Raw genomic sequence first — 23,654 nt, 5'->3', positions numbered from 1 at the left:
AATAATCGGCACTTTTTTCGACGGAGCTTTATCGCTCGTCAGGTCAGAGGGCCTACCGCGAAACATAAAAAAAATCTACATTCAATTTCCTTATTTGCCTCTCTGTTGCTCGAATATACAAGAGTCATAGAAAGCAAGTAAGCAAGATGCAAAAAGGACTGAAAAAAACTTATCATATAGAGTTTGTGCGGAAAGAGAATGTAATGGTTCCCTTACATACCACGACTCTTCTCTTTCTGTTCTGACCAAATTAGTCAATTTGATCATTCCGTCTGTACGGGCCTTTATTTGAACTGATGATAAGATTGTCTGTGTAGAGGGGTCATCAAAAGAAATGTATAAGTACAAAGTGTATGTTATCTGTGGAGCAAAGCTATTGGTTAACTCACACTGTATTATTTACTGAAGACGTTTACCGGATTAAACTTACTGAAAAGACAAAAAAAACCTACTCATGACAAGGCAGTATGGCTTAGAGCTTTAGCCTGTCCAGATGGACGAAAAAAAAAAATCACACTGTATTTCTGTTTGTCAGTAATGTCAATGTCATTAGTTTTCGTGGTTGCGTTACGTGGCTGCCATTTTGGTTCGAGTTTCAATGTTTATTCCTTGTACTTGTAAGCAGGGAGTAATCGAATTTCTTAGATGGTTTAACCAACTGGGCAAAACAGATTTTAGTTTTAACCAACTTTTGTATGACCCACTTGATGGTATACTTTCTGTACGCTACTATGAATAAGCGACAATTATTGACCTAAAGATCCTCCAAAAGACAAAACATGTCTGAAAATGAGCGTGAAACTGTTACTAATGTGCTTATAAAAGAAATAAAAGTGGAGAGAGATGTCGAACAGAAAGAATTCGTAGACTGTATTAAAGAAGAAAGGGACCAATGGGGGGTCGAGGCTGGTGATGCTGGACTGTCTGATGATGCTGGACTGTCTGATGGTCATGATGGACGTGGGGTCAAGCACGAGGTGGACAACATGAAGGAAGAGCCTGTGCAGCCTAGTATTGAATTTGTTGGGGGTGAGTTGTAGATTTGTTAATATTCTGTTACAGGTTGCGCTGAACATCGAACCTTCTCTTAAGCTATAGTTCCTTATTTTTGGATTAGAAAGAACTTCAAAGAAGGTAAGCGATCTTGGAATGCCTTTTAATTGAAAAACGATTTTTAAAAATCAATAACTATTACTTATGAATGCAGAAGAATATAAATGATCGTATTAGATTCATAATTGTTACATATTCGCCTTAACTTATTTTTAAAATGTGTTTTTCAATTAAAAAACACATCAAGATTGTTTACCTAATTTCTAATGCTAAAAAAAACGAAGTATAGGTAATTATATGTTGTGCTAATAGCCGGGTTAGGGTTGCCAACTTTTTTTTTGGTGGAATATAGTATTTTCCAGAATAAGGCATCAAAAATATAGTACATTTAAAAAAAATATAGTACTTTTAGATAAAATACTAAACATGAGTGTAATATACGTTTAATCGGAAATATAGTATTTTAGCGTACTATATATTTTTCCAAAAGTATATAGTACAGAGAGCCAAAATATAGTGTAATACTATATAATATAGTACGGTTGGCAACCCTAAGCCGGGTCCACACAGAGCGAGCATATGAGGCAATTTCCTCGCGCACTAAACAGCCAGAGTAGGTGTGCTGAGGAAATTGCCTTGAACGTATGCTCGCTCTGTGTGGACCCGGCTACTGCCTCTGCTAGAGAATACTGAGGATTTGCCTCGCGAGGCTGCTCGCTCAGTCAGTACCCGGCAGAAATCAAATTCTTATGAGAAGTACTTAAATTTTTATTGAAGTCATTTTGGAGCATGGTACAAAGTACTCTGAAGTTTATATTTATTAAATATTATTAAGATAGTTGTGCACAGAGGCACAGAGCTACCTAATTTAAGAAACTATGTTACAAAAATTATGACTGGCATTGAGCATGCGAAAAGAACTTAAATTTCAACCAAACCTGAGTGAAGTAAAAAAAAATTTACTTTATTTACTTTACTTTAATCCTAACATGGTATGTTCCTTTCTATGTTCTGTGAAGGTTAGATGTCTTGCGTAATCTGTAACAATTATTCTGCCCTGCTAAGCCAAACAGCGCTATCTCATAAGAAAATTCATCGCTAGCTTATACTTTAGTTTCTCTTACTGAGAATTTCATTTTTATAATCATTTGTTTTTGAGATAGCGCTGTTCGGCTTAGGAGGGCAGTATTTAGGCTATAAGTTTTAGCTTAACCTCTAGCCGCCCAGATACCTATAAAAAGGTCTCCTGTTCCATTTTAATTTGAAGTTTGTATTGACAAAATAAAATTAAATTTTGCTTGGCACGGTTTGACATATGGGCGGCTAGAGGTTATAGCAATTAAAAGCCAGTCGCACCAACCCCATTTAGTGGACTAAGCAATCACTTAACAGCGACATACATAAATTTCCATACAATTTTTTTTTTTTTTTTTAAATGGCTTTTACTCCTTGCTAAATTTAGCAAGGTGGATTCTGCCAATGTCGAGGTATAGACTTTTGACTTGTGAGACGAGAATGTTCGGTAAAATTTTGATTTTTGTGGAAGGATAGACGGGAACCTAAAACAAACAAATTATTGTGGACATCACAGACAAATACATTACATGACACAATTAACACAGTAGCAACATTAGTGAGAAAGAGCGGAAAGCGGATGACAGATTGTTAAGGCAAGCAACATAGCGGATGAAATGGAGGAAAAAAACGTAAAAATTAAATATAGATAGATAGAAGAGCTGTAATAATTAAAGTTTTATATTATGTTCTTGTACATACTTAATAATGACAGAAGTTAGGGGAGGGTCCATTAGAGTGAGAAGTGAGTAAAAGTTAATGGGTCGCGGAATATTTGAAGGTAACACATCATACAAAGAGTAACTGAATCTCGGACAGGAGAAGAAAATGTGATCTACGGTGCCTTCGTCTAACCCACATTCGCACAGTGACGTATCCCGGACCCGTATCTTGGCAAGAAATACAGGGGTACAAACTGGCCCCAAGCGTAATCGACAAATTGTAGACGTGACCCATTTAGGATAGACTCGGAATCTGAAAAACCATGGTTTACGTGGAATATTGGGTTGAATGTGGCCATAATGTTTTCCTACCTCCAATCTGGAAGAATTCCAGAGATTTTGCCACGTGTTAAACATATCAGTCTGTGCATGGCTTAGAAGGTCAGAGCTGTATATCCTGTAGTGACCTGGTGATCCCATCTCAATAGCTCTCTTTGCCCACAAATCTGCAGACTCGTTTCCAGGAATGCCACAATGACCTGGGATCCACCCGAGCACTATTTTTAACCCCTTTGAGTCACATTTTCTTAATAATGTTTTGATCTGAAGTATTAAGGGGAATTTTGCCTTCATTTTAAACTGATTGCCCATAATAGCCTGCAGGCAACTCCTGCTATCTGTAAAAATGATCATTTTTGCTATATTGTGAGAGTCAGCATATGCAATAGCTTCCAAGATGGCAACTGCCTCGCCGGTAAAAATGGATGATTGAGGAGGGCACTTGAACATCAAGACAATGTTATATTTTGGAATCACCACTGCTGCTCCAACACAATTTGCGGGATCATTTTTGGATGCGTCAGTAAACACTGGTAAGTAGCCTTCCCACTTTTCTAAAAGATTTTTAAATTTGTTGTTAGCTCCCGGGTCATTTTTAAATATACCAAGGTCTAAAATAACACTAGGGGTGTAAATTAAAGTTTCAAATTTTGTTTCAAATAAGGGGTTTGTTCCTGATTTATATAATATGGGGTTTATACGGTTTAATTTAGAATAAGAAATAATAATTTTTGGAAACTCCTTATGCATCCAATATGGGTTTTCAGTGACCAATGAAGCAAGAGCCCGCAAGCGTGTAATCAGCAAGTGATTGGAGTTGGAGATAGCTCTTATGAGGAACCTGTCAGCAAGATATTGTCTACGCAGCACCAGAGGAGGCTCCACACATTCTACTTGCATGGCATTTTTTGGGGAAGATCTCATGGCACCAAGTATGATTCTTAAGCATTTAGCCTGTATTAAATCTAACTTTTGTAAGGATTCCTTATTACATGGTTCTAATATAAAGGATCCATAGTCCATGTGGCTGCGAATAATAGCATTATAAAGTAGCTTTTGACAATATGGATGAGAACCCCACCAAACTCCTGATAGAGCTCGCAAAATATTGATTCCTTTTTCACACTTGTCCTGTATATATTTCAGATGAGGTTTTCCACTCATTTTTCGATCCAAGATGATACCCAGGAATTTGGTTGATTCTTTATTGGGAATGCTTTCTTCACCATAATGAACATCTGCAGTTGGCATGTTCCTTTTGCGACTGAAGGTCACAGCACAGCTCTTGGAAGGTGACAAAGACAGACCATGCTCTTCAAGCCAATCCTTCAGGTAACTCAGGCCCATGTTCAACCTTGCAGACGCCGTATCAACAGATTTTGCAGAAGTGTAGAGGATTAGATCATCTGCATACTGTAGAATGTTACAGAAGGGCAACACAGATTGTTCCAAATCATATGTATATATGCTGTAAAGTATTGGACTAAGAACGGATCCTTGAGGAAGGCCCTGCCACAGTGTACGAGGAGAAAGATAAGAGCTGCCATCACGGATTTTGATGGTTCTTCCTATGAATAGATTGGAGACAATTTGTACAATCTTCACGGCAATGCTCAGATGTAGCATTTTTGCTCTGAGCACCGGAAGAAGGACATTGTCATAAGCTGCTGAAATATCAAGAAAACATCCTAGAAGGTCCTCATTGTTAGAAAGCGAAAGTCTGATATCCGTGGTTAGAGTCTGGCTACTGAAATTTTACCTAAAGATTTGGCGGGAAATTCAAAAAATCTTGGACTGGTCACACTTTGTGTAGTAGGAATTATAGTTTTGATACTAGACAATATTTTTGATATTATGTGCTCAAGTAAGGTACCTAATGAAATAAGTTAAATAAACGTTTACGTGCACTCAAAGTCAGCTCACATAATTTCTACCACAATTTAAAGTACAGTCAACGACAAACACATATGTTTACGTTCAAATATTAATATTTTATAGATATTTTTCAGAACTTTTAGTTTATCCGTTTCTTTATACACTTGTCCTATTTATGAGATTCAGGCATTAATAAATTCACTTACTTAATCAAAGTAATAGGCAAATGTTAGAACTAGTACTTAAAGTATCAAAATATTTATAGAGCACCAACCTCCAAATTTGTTTACGTTTGGTTAGGAGTTGTAAACATTGCAGTTTTTCGTTATACAACGCTACACATCGACTTCGCACACTGTCGTAATTATTTACGAGCTTAAATAATAGTTGCCGAACCACGCTCAGTATAGAAATTATTAATTTTATTTAAAATAAACCCCTTATAAACCGCAAACAATTTGAATGAATGACATCAATTGACAACTGACTTTTAGCTTTTTTTTAAATCATAGACAATTGGTGATACAACAACGAAATATCTGTCAACAATTTTTGGCTAGCCAGACTCTAGTATGTTTAAGCTGTCCATTGTGCTCCTACCTTTTCGAAACCCGAATTGGGTGTTTGCTAACAGTCCCCTGCTCTCGACGTACCACTCTAGCCTATTCTTTACTAGATGCTCAAGTATCTTGCCCATCGTAGTGGAGAGCGCAATCGGTCGGTACGAGCTGGCCTCTTGTGGATTTTTAGTCGGTTTCAGTATTGGGATGATAATTTGAGTTTTCCAATCTTCTGGGATCTCTCCTGAGTCAAACACGTGATTCAGAATGCCAAGGAAGTATTCCTGTGAGAATGAGCTCAGTTCTGTTATGAAACAGTAAGGAATACCATCTTCTCCTGGTGAAGTGTTGCGTGGTCCATCCAAAGCTATTTTGAGCTCCGCAACCGAAAACGGTTCGTCAAAGGAGGTCGACGTAGGAGGGAGTGGTGGTGACTCTACGCAGGATAATTCTGGGGCAGTTGGGGGTGCCAGTTTGTCAGCAAAGTCCAAAAGCCAAGATGACCTGTCAGAAGAACATATGACATCCGGTTTAAAAGACCCTCTGAACCGCCTTATATTTTTCCATACGACTGATGGGGGAGTTCTAGGGGACAAGCTCTCACAGAACCCTTTCCAACTCTTCTTCTTTGTTTTGGACAATAAGCGTTTAGTGCGGGCCGAGGTTTTCCTGAAATTGATGAAGTCCTCTATGTCACCTGATTCATTAAATCTTTGTTCAGCTTCATCTCTCTCTTTCACGGCAGCTGTGCAGTCAGCATTCCACCATGGAGGTGAAAGAATTTTATCCTTTTTGTTTTTTTTCTGGGGGATAAACTTATCAGCTGCTTCTAAAAGTAAATTTTTGAATTTTGAGTAATTTTCCGTATTGTCATTTAAGTTAGAGTCCCATTCTTTAATTTTTGTTTCGACATAAAGTGAAAATTTCGACCAGTCAGCTGATTGTAATCTGTATTTTAGAAGCGGTTCAGGAGACGGGGATGGAAGAACAGATGAGGGCTTGGAAATAACAATGGGAAAGTGATCGCTGCCATAGGACTGACGAAGCACAGTCCAAGATAACAATGAGGCCAAATTAGGGGAGCAAGCTGACAAGTCGGGAACGGATTGTGGGTTCTGGCCTGGATAGACTCGATGTGTGGGCGAACCGTCGTTTATAATGCAAACGTTGATTTCATCGAAGATTTCTAACAAGAGTGACGAAAACCCATCCGAATGGTATGATCCCCACGAAATGTTGTGTGAATTAAAATCGCCTAAAACTATATGAGGAGGAGGGACAGAGGTTAGGATCGAAGATAATTCAGGAATAAGGTCAAGTTCTGGGTGAGGAATATATATTGAAATGAAATTAATGCCCATAACTTTAGCAGCTACGGCATTAATTTCATTTCCATGAGGAGGTAGGGGAATTTGAGAGAAGGGGTAGGATTGCTTGATCAACAAAGCGCATCCTGCACGTCCATCGACGCGGTCATCCCGGAGGCATGAGAAGCCCGGGAGTCTAAACCGAGACCCGGGTCTAAGCCACGTCTCCGAGACGGCCGCGACAGACACAGAATGGTTGTTGATCAGCTGGATGAGGTCTGGTTTTTTAGGAATAATACTCCGGCTATTCCATTGAAGAAATGTGGCCTGGCGGTCCATGGTGGTGAGGGAAGGAGAGTTTTTCTACTAGGGTCAACATTAAAGGTGCAACGTCGTTCGGTAGTATATCACTCCATTTTGCGATGATATTCGTTAACAGTTTAAGGAGGAGCTCCATGAGGTCCTCATTAGGAGTTTCTCTGGTGTATGAGTTATTGAGGGCTTGTCCATTAGGGGTTTGGGATGGAGGGGGTCGGACTATATTGTTATGGGCTTGTTGGTCATAACCTGGGGATAAGGAAGGTCTTGACCGAGGTGACAAAAATACTGTCTTGCGGTGAGAGGTTCTGGGAGGGGTAGAACTGGTAGAAGGTAAGTCTGTTAAGTCAACGGGAGATTGTGATGGGGGGGAAAATTCTCTTGTGGGGCCAAACATTATATTTGCAACGTCCGCATAGGGTCTACGAGTTACAACTGGGACTTGTGTGGATGCTTCAGCATATGAAATATTTCTTTCAGACATTATCAGTTTGATGGTCTTTTGTCGGTGATGTTCTGGGCAGTTTCTGTCAGTGGCATAGTGTCGGGCAGTGCAAAAAATACAGGATATGTGTTCGGGAGCTACATTACACCCATCACCCGGGTGTTTCTGGGCACATTTGTAGCAGCGGGCATCTGAGCGACATTGAGTCTGGATGTGTCCAAATCTAAGGCATTTTCGGCATTGAATTGTTGGCAGTAGGTATACCTCCACAACTAGAGAAGTATAATAAGCAAATATTCTAGATGGCAGAGTTTGACCTTCAAAGGTAACTACTACAGTCTGGGTTGGAAGTTGGAACCCAGGATGGAGAGCCATCCTCCTTGGTCACTTTCCTTTGTAGTCGACGCGCTTTCAAAATCCTACCTTTACCTTCTATTAAATTTGTACCCTTAACAAAATCAGTCATGGACCAATCTGTTGGAACTCCTCGAACTAGACCCATACGAGATATGTTGTATGTTGGTATGTTTGCTGATAGTTTATATTTATCTAGCATAGGGTTTTTTAAGATAGAGTTAGCATCAACGGCTTTATTGAATGTAACTGAAACTCTATTGCGACCTACAGATTTTATCCCGTCCTTCTTAATATTTGTGACATTTGCCTGTGTTAAGAGCATACCTACGTAGATGGCTTTCAATGTTGACCTGGAGTCAGTAGAAGATTCCTTTGAGATGTGTACCACAAATGGGCCATCGTCGTCTGCATTGTATCCTCGGCCTTCTGTGTCAAGATCAGGGTGTTTGTACAAAAGTGGGTTAGCATTCTCATCGCGTTGTTTATCTACATGGGGGTTGGTGGCATCCTCATTTACTATTGTTACCTGTTCCGAGACCTCTTTGTGGACGTCTGTTGTAATTTTTTTAAGAGCCGGTTCTTGTGGACTACTGACCGGTGATAAGTCTAATGTTTGCAAGTTTCTTTTTCTAGAATTATTTTCAATGTCCATACCTACCATAACATTAGAGTTACCATCGGTCTCGTCAGGGGGCTTTTCCTTCTCATTCCCCTCCATTGGCCCTAAGGCCAAAAAGGCCTTACCCTAGTTTTATATCAGAACAAATGTATTAATAACCTAATTTATGTAAATAAACCTCAACCAAGTTAATAAATAAGGATGAAATTTACAAAGGATGTTATTTATAAAGGAAAATAACCTAAAAATGAACAGACTCACACGGCGCTTCTGTCAAAAGTCCCTCTCTTCAAAATCTTCCATACAATTATTTTTTGTGAACACTTCTGGTGACATTGGTGACAGACAGTTCATTTCATTTATTGATTGTAAAGTCATGTACATACATTTTATAATTATAGGTCGTTTTTTTAGCATTAGAAAGAACATCGCAGAAGTAAGCTTGTGGTTCCAAATCCGGCACTTTTAGCGGTAATAATTTGAAGTAAATTATATGTATTGACCGTGCTACATTAGATAATTCAATAATTATTAACAATAAAAGAGCCTGATAAAAACTGTACGCTTACTTCTGTGGAGTTCTTTCTAATGCTAAAAAAAACGAACTATAAGGTGGTACATACAATTCAGTAAGTCGGTCCATGACATCCTGTAAGGATATAGACTTAGACCAAGAAAAGTCTGCAGCGATTTTGATTAGGTCCGATTGCGGTTTGGTGCAACCAACACAAAGTCTGTTCAATTATTGATTGAAATCTCCAATTATTTTTTTAATAAATGCCTCTGTTCTCCTTGCACCATTTTTACATGTCTCTGTTTGGCCCGATGGTTGACTGGTAGAGAATGCCATTAGGCATTAAGTTCGCCATTTGTATATTATTTTTATGTTTTGTGCAATAAAGTTTAAAATAAATAAATAAAATTGTAGTAGTAGTAAACTCTTTATTGTACAAAAAGAGACATATTAAAAATAACATACATGAGCCGAGTGCTCACGGCGACTGCAACTCGTGCACTGGAGCCTGAGGAAGGACCCCCGACGGGCCCGAAACATGTCGACAATAGCGACTAAAAATTCAAGTGACTGAAACTGTTGTCGTCTAATCAATTTGAAAACGTATGTCTCACGAAAGTTTAATATCGAACATACAATTAGTAAGAAGTACAAATTGTCTGCCTATCTTTCGTTGGGAGCCTCTTGTAGCCGCCGTGCAGGTCAGGATCTCGACGACTCAAATAAAAGCTTCGATTTGAAGTAAACTATTATAATTTTCCAAAGTTTACAAGGGTTCTCTTGACTAAAATAGGTAAATGTAGAAGTAATGTGTGTGTGTGTATGAAAAAAAAAAAGTAATGTGGTTATTGTGTGGAGGCTGATGAAAGAGTGATTTGCATAATTTGAATGTACGAAATGGTGGTTAAGTGCCTCTAATTGGCCGCGATACATGGTATGTGAAGCGCTCCTATTGGTGCTTTAGAAAAAGCTTCCAAACACTAGCCGAGCCCGACGGCTGCGTTTAGCTTCTGCATTAGTTTTATACAGCAAATAAAGGTTGCGTTCGCAACACCTCTAGCATACCAAGTTAACAATATTTTACTCTGTTTCCTAAAGATATTTACATCAATTTAGCAGTCGTAAGCTGAAGCACGAACAATTGATATACCTACTGCCACATCGAGCACATCAGATACGATTATGATATTTATGATGTATAAGCCCATAACACTCTCTTTCTCTTTAAAAACTTCACTACTAAGCATTCACCATCTTGAACAATGATACTTCAATGTATATTCAGCCCATATTACTGTAAATTTTATTTTATTTATTATTTGTTACAATATATATTTACAATATTTACTTAGTCAATTTTTACGAACCCAAATGTCACCTGGGACATAGTCCCCAGGACACTGGCCGCATTTCCCCGCTGTATGGTTAAGCTGAGGCTTTGGGCAAAATATGACCCTGCTGGTATAGTTCGTTTTTTTAGCATTAGAAAGAACTTCATAGAAGGTAAGCGATCTTGACATGTCTTTTAATTCAAAAACGCTTTTTAAAAATCAGTAACTATTACTTATGAAAGCAGAAGAATTAAATCATCGTATTAGATTCATAATTGTTACATATTTGTCGTAACTTATTTTTAAATTGGGTTTTTCAATTAATAGACACATCAAGATTGTTTACCTTATTTCTAATGCTAAAAAGGTCGCCAGACACCCCAACATGTTTTCCAGAAATATCCTTTATTAAGATTTTTGTGTCTGAGGGTCAAGGCCCAAGTGCCCAGTCTCAACCTATTTCTTGATAGTGAAGTTTTATTTCTTTCCCTTTTTTTTCTCACAAGTGCGACGTAAAACATTGTGTGGCGGTACAGGTATTACGATGTTTACGAACTCGTGTTAATTAAGCCTTGCTTCGGGCTTCAATTCACACTCACTCGCTAATTCTTGTTTACCGCCCTTAATACAGAATGCACTGTTGTGTATTGTAATCGGCCGCCATTGTTTGTTTGCTTTGGTGTGATAACGATTGCCGGCAACAAAAATACGAATGGGGGTGGCAACTGTCAAAGGTTTGCATAGATGGCGCCATTATAGCTTGCCCCTTTTTAGATGAGCTTTGGCTTTAAAGGCTGCTTGTTTGGCTCGGTCCACTCATCATCTCATCCCGTCGTTACGGGCGGCGAATAGCAACCGCCAAGAATCGTACCAAGGATGGAAAGGCATCTCATATCTCTCTTCGGCTCCCTTAGGGAGGTATGAGAGAAGCAACGTCTCGATCGACTCATTCGAATAAAGAGTGGGAAAGAGCGAACAAGTAACACTGAAGGCCTGCGCAAACCGGCGGAGCGCAGCGCAGATCACTTTAAAATTATCAATGTATTTTCTTCCCTATTTCAATTACCTTCAGGTATAAATTTAAATGCTTTGAGACCAACCTAGGAGCACGGAGGATTGTTACTCCGCGGCATCGAGGAGCATGTTAGGAGGATACCGCGGCGGTAGGCGCCGGCATGCCGCGGCATCCCCCGGCATGCGCCGAGGCCTCCCGAGTGCGCCGTCACTAATCCCTTGTGATAGAGTACACGCGGCGGCATCCCCCGGCCTGCGCCGAAGTGCTCCCTGGTGCGCCGGCCGCCAGCGCTCGGGCTGGCGGGCGCTCGCGGTATCGCGGGGGATTTTACCTCACCGCACGCATAAATCACTAGGCACATCATAGGCGTACGCACGGTGGGGCAAGTGGGGCAACTTGCCCCACCCTGGTCTGTGGTCTGACGAGAAGCTGACATTTTTTAGGAACAATTAAGTCACGTAACCCTACTTCTGCCCCACCCTTTAAAAATTACTGGGTACGCCTATGAGGCACATAGTCTATGTAAGGACTGTATCGTTTATTATAAATACAACTTTACTTAGCCGTTTTTTCTGGTATTATGTTTTTATTAAAAAATTACACATATAGTTTAATTAGTGCTTTAATAATAAGTAACATTTCGTCCTGGGAGATCACGTAAAGCATATGGTTTGGACAATATTTACCCAATCCTCCCGAGTAACTACAACGATTTCGGACAAATACTACAAGAAAATTTACGGTTTGCGAACAAGATAAGTATTACACAAAAAAAATCGTACTATGTAAACAGCAATTACATATGATTCGTAAAGCGAAACATCTGGGCATAGTCTAATCATTTCTTTTAGTTGGAAAAAAAGTTTTGGATCTGTGCTTGGTGGCCTTTTTGAAAATATGGCATGTTACTTACGACAACCCCGACTTTGGTATACAATATAACCATCATGGAGCGTTTCTATCGACCTGTTCTAGCCATGGTTCAACGCCATGAATGTCCGTTAGGCTTTGGATTTCGGTAGATTCTTTTAGCTGTTTCCGTCATTTCCCTGGCGTCAGAAATTGACGGGAATCCAAAATGTTGCATAAAAAGTCGTTTTCATGTAAAGATAAAATACACCACATTTATTCTGTGGATGTTCAATTGAGCAATCATGAAAAGGACACTTAGATGGCATATTTTGGCAGCATATTAACCTTTTGTTTCTTTAAATCGTACTAAGGAATCGGTGAAATAGTCTCAAATTAAGCTCAATAGGCTTGTCCGAATTACATTTGCTAGAAGGTATTAAAATCATCATAAAGTCCCTAAAATAAAATAAATGTAAAACATTCTTATATCAGATATGTCTTAAAAATACCCCCAGATTATACCTTAAGAACATAGTAATACAAAATAATACACACGTCAACAGTTAGACCAGGTTTTATCTGTATTTATAATAAACGATACAGTCCTTAGGTACTTTACATATACTTTGTATCTTCGTTAAAAAATGCTCAATGCCGTCTGCTGGGATATATTGGTTGCGATAATAACATAACCATAGAATAAGGACAGAAAAGAAACTTCCTAGATTCAGGGACGAATCACGCGGTCCCTTTCTAATGTATGGCACTATCCCTTTCGGCTATTTAGGGTTGTCAAAATTCAAGTCAATCTGTGGTCGTGTATGCACAGTGACGTCAAGTTGTGCAAACGCTAATATATGCTCCGTGCAATGCTGAGCCGAACGGCGCCGAGAATGCCCGAAATTATCAGTTTCGCCCCGCTGACGTAACTACGAAATTCTGTCTTACTACAGACGTGCACTTTTGTAAATTTATTGCACTTGGTATCTGAAAAGAGTGTTTTCATTTCAGATCCCGGGGAACTCTTGGTAAAGCGAGAGAACTATGAACCAAGTGCCGAGGTGCCCGCGGTTGGTAAGGGGCGAAAGAGAGGGCGACCTGTGGGAAGAAAGACAATTACCAACATAGTTCTGGACGATATCAGTGCCCCCGGAAAGAGGTCAAGAAAGAAACAAAAAATATTTATCTGCGACACTGATAAAAAATCGTTTCCAACGAAAAAGCGACTTGTCCAACATATGCGCTGTCACTCTGACAAGAAGCCTTTCAGCTGCGACATTTGCCACAAAGCGTTTTCCCATCAAACCTACTTGTATCGTCATCAGCCTATACACACCGGGGAGAAATCTTACAGCTGTGATATCTGCCAGAAACGATTCACGTTCTCCGGTTCTTTAGCTAAACATAAGCGGATTCATTCTGATGAGAAACCTCACATCTGTCAAATATGTAATGCCAACTTTAGAGAAAAGACACAATTGACTCTTCACGGGCTAATACACAAAGGCGAAGCAGCGAAGCGGTTTAGTTGTAAATATTGCAAGAAAAAGTTCCTATTTAAATATATATTACTCAGTCATGAGCGCCTGCACACAGGAGATAGACCTTTCATATGTGGAATATGTGACAAGCGATTTAGGCAAAAGCAACACCTTAAAGCGCATATCCGAGTTCACACAGGTGAAATACAAGTAAATACATTTATCTGTGATTATTGTAATAAATCATTTTCAAATAAAGGCAATCTGTTCCAACATATAATTAATCACATGGGTATAAAGTCGTCTCTTTACTGCGAAATTTGCGACAAATTGTTTAGTTACGCTTATATTGCCCGACATAGGCGCACGCACAGCGGGGAGAAACCTTACAGTTGCGAAATTTGCCAGAAAAGGTTCCTATGTTCAGGTTCTTTGACGAAACATAAGAGAAATCACTCTGACGAGAAACCGCATGCTTGTGAAGTGTGCAAAAAACGATTTAAACAGCGATCTCAGTTGGCTCTTCATGCGCTAAGACATCAAGGAGATGCAGTAAAGCGTCACGATTGTAATATTTGCTCGAAGAAATTCCTACATAGATATCAACTGGTTAAGCACGAAAGCGTTCACACAGGCTTCAAGCCTTTTGGGTGTAACTTGTGTAGCCAACGATTTTCCCAAAGATACCTACTAGTCGAGCATTTGCGAGTACACACAGGGGACAATGTTTATTCATGCGAAATTTGCAACGAAAGATTCGAAACAAGAAGAATCCTCCTTGATCACAGACGGACTCACCGAGAAATCACCAGCACATATGCCTTCGTATGTGATGTGTGTGATAAGGCTTTTAGTTGCAAAACTTACTTGGTAAGACACAAGGTGACTCACACCGGGCTCAAACCTTACGCGTGCAACCTATGTGATAAAAGCTATACCCAAATAGGGCATTTATCGGAGCACAAACTGACTCACAGCGGGGAGAAACCATTCGCCTGCGAAAATTGCCCGACGCGGTTCACTACTAAACGTTACTTGGTTAAACATGTACAGAGAATACATTCTGGCAATAAGTATGATATGGACGGTAAGAAGTTCAATTGCCAAATATGTGACAAACAGTTTTTGCGAGCAAACAGCTTGAAAATACACGAATATGCCCACGCTAGAGCCTCGCATCACAAATGCAATGTATGTAATAGAGAATTCAAGAATAAATCGAATTTGAAAAGGCATATTCAGACGCATAGTAAAAGTGTCGATAGATCTATTGATGCCGGATCAGATTAAGCCGACTAGAAGAAGCTATGTACTACATATAATATATGAAGCTACATATATATGTATAGAGAAAGAAATTGTTTATTTTATTTGTTTTATTTATATGGACTTCGAGTTTCAAATCAAATATAATTGTTAGAAACAGAGTCCAAAAATTAATACCATCACAAGTATTCGAGTTCTGGAGCATATAGTTTGATGGGTTTATGTAACATTTAATTTCTATCACCATAAGATTCGAGTTGTTATATTTGTTCTATATGAATATTAAACGTTACTTAATTTACTCTTGTTTTTAATGCGTTCTTCGTAACCATGACAACGAGTCGCCTACTCCTGTTTTCTATGCACTGGTGATTGGAAGTTGTTCGATGTACTCTTCAATTTAAGCTTTTCTGGTAATGAAGAACCTCCAGGATAGTACTATCTTCTTTTTATTAACTTAATCAAGTGGGGATGGCGAGACTCTGCTCTCTGTGACTGCGGTCAGGAAGCTCAGACTATAGAGCACATCATTCGGCGTTGCCCTCTACACTCTTTCTCTGGCTCTCCGGAAGATCTGTTCAAGTTAACATCCGACGCAATCTCGTGGATCGGGTCCCTGAATGTGGACTTATAATTATGAAATGTTTATGTATATGCGCCATACGATTAAATAAATTAACTTAATAACTAGATACAAGTAACGTTTAGGTTTTTGGGAATCTATATAAAGATATGTGTAGCCGCTACGGCTGCAAGGTGCAGTCTAATGTAGGTACGCGGAACGGGGAGCCGTGACGTATGTGTGTGACGTCATGTCGTCAACCGGTCTTCGTACGAGTACTTATGTTCGCCAACAGCAGTGGCGGATTTGCCCTAAGGCCAAGTAGGCCCGGGCCTAGGGCGGCAAGTTTTTTGGGGGCGGCAAATTGTGATTAAAAATTCGCTGAAGATAACAAGAAATAACTCAAAATGTAGTCAATATGATGAGTGCTGAGATAGGGGCGGTTACAGGGCCTGGGGCCTAGGGCGGCAAAGGCTGCAAATCCGCCACTGGCCAACAGAAGTTTTTAGGGGAAGCGGCAGGAAGGCGGCAAGTACATGCCTACTTCCTGTTTCACTTCCTGTTTTCTATGCACTAGTACATGTACTAAAATTGGAACGATACAGAGAAGATTAGCATGGCCCCTGCGCAAGAATGACACGCAAAATCGTAGAGTAGGCCAAAGGTATGGCACCATCGCTCGAAAAGATAGCACCATGCCTTTTGGCTCCTCTACACGATGGGCCAACGCCGGCCACTCCAAGGGACGCATTTATGCGTTAGAGGGAGCAAGTGATATTGCTATCTAATTCTGCCGCATGGCTGCGTCCCTTGGACTGGCCGGCGCTGGCCCATCGTGTAGAGGAGCCATTTGGCATATCCTCGAATAGATGGCGATACTTTTTAACATTTTACAAATTCAACACATTCTAGTTCTGAAAGTGTTAATCATTTGTGTCGAAAGATGGCAGTAAATTTACTGACTATATAATTTACTTTGACAATATGAATCTAGTCTAAATTCTCTTTGATTATACCTATTACATTATAGCCGCATGGTTAAGAGCGCTAGGGGGCCTAGGGGCCTCGCGGTAAGAGCGTGCGACTTTCAATGCGAAGGTCGCGGGTTCAAACCCCGCCTCGTACCCTATTTCTGTGATAGAATTGGGCATTTTTATATTCTAACTCAGAATAATCATGGTTTTTCCATTTTTACTGAGCAAAAAAGTGTCTCCAAAAATTTTGGGCCGTTTCATTACGGTTTTCAATACAACCTTCTATGTCCTAATTACATTATGTACATACTTACCTAAATATAATCTTTATACACTGTATAAAATGTGACATGTAATTTATATTATCAATAAATATTATGATTATGACCGTAACAAAACGGACAAAAACATTGTATGAATTTTAGTGACACATTTTTTCTCGTATTTGAATCGAAAGAGCTTGCCGTGATTCCGAGTAGAAATAATATAAAAAATCCAACATACAACTTGGAATAGAAATGCCCACCAATGAGTTTTTCGTAACTTATGTACGAATACGAAATATCCGTTGATATATATTTACCATTCGCTTTTCGGTGAAGGAAAACATCGTGAACAAACCGGACTAATCCTGATAAGGCTTAAGTTGGTATGGGTTGGAAGGACAGATGGCAGTATCTTTCGTAAAAACTAGTGCCTACGCCAAGTCTAGTGATTAGTTGTCAAGCGGACCCCAGGCTCCCATGAGCCGTGGCAAAAAATGCCGGGATAACACGAGGAAGAAAGAAAAGAGTTATAGACGGACGGATGTTTTTCAACAAATAAAATACCTAGCGCTAAATTGTTTTATTGCACCCGGGCGGAAAACGTCCGTCTATGTGTCCCAGATATCACTGGAGTGACGAAGCCCTAAAAGACCTGTCCGCCCTCGAAGTACCTAACTGGCGTGAAGTGGCGCAGAATAGGGCAGAGTGGCGCTCTCTTGTGTCAGAGGTCAAGATTCTTTTTGGGTCACTGGGCCAGTGAAATACTCGTAAACCAAGGTCTCGTTTTGTGGTTATATCAAAAATACAAGCAGTATTTTTTTCTTTTCAGTTACACCACATGGAGAATGGACTTGCAAACAAGAGAAGACGCAAAACAAAGCTAGCACAAGTTCTGACAATCAGGCAAAAATAGAAGAGCCAGGAAAAAAGAGGCAAATGTTAGAAAAACGCAAACCTTCAACTGAAACAAAAGCTAGTGAGGAAAACGGAACATATACGTGTGATATATGCAAAAAAGTATTTACTAACAAAAAGAAATTGGTGACGCACTTATATTACCATAGCACTAATAAGCCTTTCTACTGCAACATTTGCGACAGACAATTTATGTCCCATAAATACGTGAACCAACACAGACGTACACACACTGGAGAAAAACCATATTATTGCGAACTCTGCCAAAAGCATTTCGGCACTTCAACTGGTCTTAATAGACACCTCCGTACACACCGGGGCGAGAAGCCTTACTCATGCCCAATTTGTCAAAAGAAGTTTACCTGCAACACACAGATGAATAAACACATACGCACCCACTCCGACGAGAAGCCGCATCGCTGCGAAATTTGCGGAAGACAATTTAAGGAGAAATCACATCTGGCTGCCCATTCGCTAATTCATAAAGGAGACGAAGCGAAACGATTTTTTTGCGAGCAATGCCCAGCGAAATTTAATCAAAGGCACAAATTGGCTACTCACTCACGCGTTCACTTAGGTTTTAAAGAGTTTGCATGCGATACTTGTGAAAAGAAGTATTCAACAAAATTCCAACTTAACAAGCATATTAAAATAACGCACTTAGGAGAAATAATTCCAAAAACAAAAGATTATTTATGCGAAATATGCGACAAGAATTTTGTATCAAATATAGACTTAGAAAGACACAAACGTAGCCACACAGGAACTAGACCGTTTTCTTGTGATGTTTGTGGCAAAAGTTTTTTCCAAGTAGCGCATTTATCGTCACACAAACTCACGCATACTGGGGAGAAGCCCTACACGTGCGACATATGCAACAAGCAATTTGCAGTTAAAGGTTACTTGAATAAACACAAACGAATTCACACTGGTGAAGTTTCGTATTCATGTAACTCGTGCGATAAGGTGTTTAGACATAAAGGTAGACTGGAACAACATTTGAAAAAGCATAGTCATGAAGCTGAAGCATCTTACTGATACGTTTGTAAGACATCATCATTATAGTCCGACAAGAAATTGTAGAAAATTATTGAGGGCGCCACTTCCTACGTAACTGTCACATTTTTGACGTAAAATGCTTAAACACGGCAACAATTAATATGGATTTTTTTAGTTCCATTTTATTTAGTTTTTGTACTATTTTATGTCGCACCATGTGTATAGCTTTAACATGATTTAGCTCTGTTTTTTCTTTTTTTTTAAGTAACATATGTGCCACACGAGATCTTAGTTATTTGCACTAAATTATTAAATTCGATTTCGATACAAATGTCTTCTTTTTGCACAACGACCTATTGATACCCAATAAATTGTTTTAGAACATTTTCTGGTTTTATTTATGATTTTACTGTTAGCTCCGATGCTAAGAAGAGCATTCTTTTCAAAGTAGGTACAATTGTACAGCGAAGGTACTAGGTCTTTTCAAAGTGGGGAAACTATTGATTGGGGTTAGTCCGGTTTTCTCACAATATTTTCTTTTACCTAAGAACAATAGGGTATCTGACTGTATTTAAAATAAATTATTTTACTACACGCATGAAATAAAGCACCAGAAGGTTTATAGAGAAATGTAGACAACAGTTATTTTTAAACACAATTTCTATTTTAAAACCCGTATAAAACTATAAAGAGTAGGTAATTTGATTGTGTCGTCACATGCTAGTGTTTCATATTTTCATAGTAGCAAAATCGTTTACAGTTCGTAAAAAGAAACTGATTTGGCTAGTAGTCAAATACCCTTTTGAAAACGCTCGAATTCACTTGTGAATAGCGCCAAAGACGTCAACTGACGCGCGCGGCTACAACCCAATATCAACCTTCATGCATACCGACCATAGTCTAATAAAACATGGTCTTCTCTTCCCAGAGTGACACAAGCCTACGTCACAATAACATTGCTATTTTATATAGCGCTATCGCATATTATCATACAGCGCTGTCGCGTGATGACGTAGGCTTGTGTCAGTCACGTGACCACGAAACGACGGGAAGAGAGTACCAGGCGGAGTATATTATTATTACGGAGCCATGCAGTTACGTCGTAGCCCAAATCTAATGTTTAATTTGTCTTTGGTTTTTATTTGTAGTTTCTTTGTTTGTATTTTACTTTGTAGTTTCGCAGTGTCTTGGTCTTACTGTAATGATGTGTTACTTATTTGACTAATAAATTATACCATGCATTCCGAATAGGTTGTCGATGACGCGCCGCGCAAGATAGACGTGGCGTTTAAAGGGTTAGGCTGGCCACCAGAGATGTGCCGTCGAACGGTGCGAGGATATGGAACGTTCTGAATGTTTTACACCAGAGATTAGGGTTGCCAGATGGTCGGGATTTGGCGGGATTCTCCCGATTTTTAGCATGTGTTCCCGATTCCCGACAAAGTGTAAACTGTCCCGAAAAACAGCTTCACGTTATAAAACAATAATTTCAAGCTCCGAACTGTCGTCGAGCGAGCGAGCTGACGTAGTGCCAATAATGTAAAATATCGTTGTTTTTAATACAATCACTTTAATTTGATTGTATTTTTTTTTCCCGATTTAAGTCCCAAAATCCCGAAAAATTGATATTGTTTCCCGATAATAGCGCCTTTCGATCTGGCAACCCTACCAGAGATGTGTAAAACATTCACAACGAGGGTGTGTAACGGGATCTTTTCAAATCGACGATTTTGATAGCACACGGAGTGCAAGGTGCAAGTGTTATTTATACGTCATAATTTCATAGAAGTTTGACGTTTAAAATAACACTTGCACTGCGTGTGCTCTTAAAATCGTTGCAGACTTTTCTTGGTCTAACTCTACATCTGTATCAGTTCTATTTACGTATGTATTCTGTTTGAGCTAACGCACAAATAAATCTAAGCATTAACCTACGTCTATCTTTTTTTTTCAGTCCTTTCATATGAAGCTGAACTGGAGCATCAGGCGGGGCATAACTTCGACGCGAAGCCAGATATTAAAGGAAACAAAACACATGCGATGAAAAAACGAAAACATACAAATGTCAAGGTCAAGGTTGAAAAAGGAACGCCAAGGTTCACTTGTGAAAAAGGGACTTTCACTTGTGACACCTGCAATAAAGTGTTAACAAACAAAGCTCAATTAACCAAGCATTTTAAAAATTACCACGGCCCTTTTTGCTGCGATGTTTGCGGTAAAGAATTCAAGTATCGCTCTCACTTGTATAACCATCGACGAATACACACAGGTGAGAACACATACTCCTGCAAAGTATGCGACAAAAAGTTTATATTGAAATCGCAATTGATCAGACACGAGCGCATCCACGACGACGTAAAACCGCACACTTGCGACATCTGTAAAAAGCAATTCAAACAATCGGGACAACTGTATATTCATGCGCTAATTCACAAAGGTGAGACAGCAAAACGGTTTGCCTGCAAAGACTGCCCGATGAAATTCACGCACAAATACAAATTGGTCCGTCACGAGCGCGTCCACACAGGCGAGAAACCATACGAATGCACTGTATGCCACAAGCGGTTCACGCAAAATGTTCTGCTCGGTCACCATATGCGAGTTCACACGGGCGATAATCCGTTCACATGTGAAATATGCTATAAGAATTTTCTGTCAAAACACGATTTGTTGAGACACAAAAACACTCACACTGGAAGTAAGCCTTACCAATGTGATATATGTGAAAAAGGTTTTACTCAAAAATCTCATTTAAATGTGCACAAACTACTGCATACTGGGGAGAAGCGTTACCAGTGCCACGTCTGCCAAAAGTATTATCCGTCTTCAAATGGTCTCAATAGACACCTTCGCACACATAGCGACTCTGACGAGAAGCCGTATCGCTGTGAAGAATGCGATAAACAGTTTAAGGAGAAAGCACATCTGTCTGCCCATTCGCTAATCCACAAAGGAGATGAAGCAAAACGATTTTATTGCGAACAATGTCCAGCGAAGTTTAATCATAGATACAAATTGGTTACTCACGCACGTGTTCACTTAAGTGTTAAAGAGTTTTCTTGTAAAACGTGTGAAGAGAGTTTTACAGAGAAATACCAGCTTGACAACCACATGATGTTAACGCACCCAGAAAAAGTGTCGACACCAAAGGTTTTTCCATGCGAAATATGTGATAAGAATTTTGCGTCGAACATAGATTTGGAAAGACACAAACGTAGCCACACAGGAACTAGACCGTTTTCTTGCGATGTTTGTGAAAAGAGTTTTCTCCAAGTAGCGCATTTATCGTCACACAAACTCACGCACACTGGGGAGAAGCCCTACACGTGCGACATATGCAACAAGCAATTTGCAGTTAAAGGTTACTTGAGTAAGCACAGACGAATTCACACTGGGGAAGATTCGTATTCATGTAATTTGTGTGATAGACTGTTTAGACACAAAGGTAGACTGGAACAACATTTAATAAAAAAGCATACTCATGAAGCTGAATCATCTTAAACTAATATACACACAACACAACTGAGACTAGCCCGACTGACTGAGACTGACACAGCGAGCTATGGAAAGGGCTATGCTCGGAGTCTCTCTGAGGGATCGTATTCGAAATGAAGTCATCCGTCAGAGAACTAAGGTCGTTGACATAACCCACCGGATTAGCAAGCTGAAGTGGCAGTGGGCCGGTCATATTAGCCGTAGAATCGATAACCGTTGGGGTAGACGAGTTCTCGAGTGGAGACCGCGCATCGGCGTAGCGTAGGACGCCCTCAGACTAGATGGAGCGATGACCTTCCCAAGGCGGCTGGCAAGAGCTGGATCAGAGTTGCCGCAAATCATGCTCAATGGCGTGCAATAGGAGAGGCCTATGTCCAACAGTGGACGAGAGTAGGCTGATGATGATGATGACAACTGAGGCAACATATAAATAAGTATTATAGGACAATATTACTCAATTTTATAATTTATTTATATATTTTTAAAGAAATACGTCACTGTGGGTGCAATGAGAAAAAAATATCAAAATTATGATGGGAATTTAATTAAGTACCTACTACATAAATACTATAATAAATTATAACAAATTTGCCAAGTCACACGACAAGCTTAATAAGGCTGGTGCCGTCTTGTGGGTACTTAAACAACTATATGTACCTATATTAATATGTCTTTGTCTCACGAAATATTTTTTATTATAACATGCAGGCAATTTACCTATGTCATAAAGTATGTATTAGACGTCTAAATATTATACAGTGTGGAAAGATAAGTCGGGCCCTGGAGGGAAACTACCTTAAATCCTTAAGCTGGCTCATTTTACTAAAAGGAGACATTCCTTTATTTTTAAAAAGAAACAAAACTGCATTCAAAGTATTTTTCTATTTTTCTTCAATTTGGCTTGTCTAAAAAAATCTTGAGTACTAAATGTTAGATTTTATGGATATTTTGTACGGCAGACGAGTGTAAGACCTAATGTTTCTTGGAGAAAATTTATCATTAACATTAACTGTATCGACTAGTAGAATAAAATTGCAAGTTTTTATTTATTGGAATTTTTAGTCTGTTCGAGTTCCGGGCTAGGCAAGCGAGTTTTAGAAAATCTTTAGATGCAGTTTGGTTTCTTTTTAAAAATAAAGGAATGTCTCCTTTAAGTAAAATGAGCCAGCTTCAGGATTTAAGGTAGTTTCCCTCCAGGGCCCGACTTATCTTTCCACACTGTATAATTTCATAGGTATATTATTCCTAAATACCAATGCCTACCACTATTAGAATCATATTTTAAAATAAATAATGCTTTAAACATTCAGTTTCGTTTTATTTTGTATTTAACAGCGAATTACACGGAGCGCGCTCCAATAATCAGAAATAGCTC

General features: G+C 39.4%; 1 protein-coding gene and 1 non-coding gene across 3 annotated transcripts; both read left to right on the top strand.

Annotated features, from left to right (window-relative positions):
- Positions 1-569: 569 nt before the first annotated feature.
- LOC134676247 (gastrula zinc finger protein XlCGF57.1-like) lies at positions 570-23,487 on the top strand. 2 transcript variants are annotated; one of them, XM_063534595.1, is made up of 2 exons: positions 570-1,029; positions 20,739-23,487. In XM_063534595.1, exons 1-2 carry the CDS (start codon positions 780-782, stop codon positions 22,283-22,285), a joined length of 1,797 nt encoding a protein of 598 aa, XP_063390665.1. In that variant the 5' UTR covers positions 570-779; the 3' UTR covers positions 22,286-23,487. The 2 variants fall into 2 exon arrangements, with proteins under 2 accessions (XP_063390665.1, XP_063390664.1); XM_063534594.1 differs by lacking the exon at positions 20,739-23,487 and adding an exon at positions 13,333-15,319.
- Positions 16,192-16,298, top strand: LOC134676711 (U6 spliceosomal RNA). Its single transcript, XR_010099953.1, has one exon. It is a non-coding gene; the product is annotated as a U6 spliceosomal RNA (small nuclear RNA).
- Positions 23,488-23,654: the final 167 nt, after the last annotated feature.

This window comes from Cydia fagiglandana, chromosome 24, assembly GCF_963556715.1.
Source record: "Cydia fagiglandana chromosome 24, ilCydFagi1.1, whole genome shotgun sequence".
Lineage (NCBI taxonomy): Eukaryota > Metazoa > Arthropoda > Insecta > Lepidoptera > Tortricidae > Cydia > Cydia fagiglandana.
This window is presented reverse-complemented; position numbering and strand designations above follow the sequence as displayed.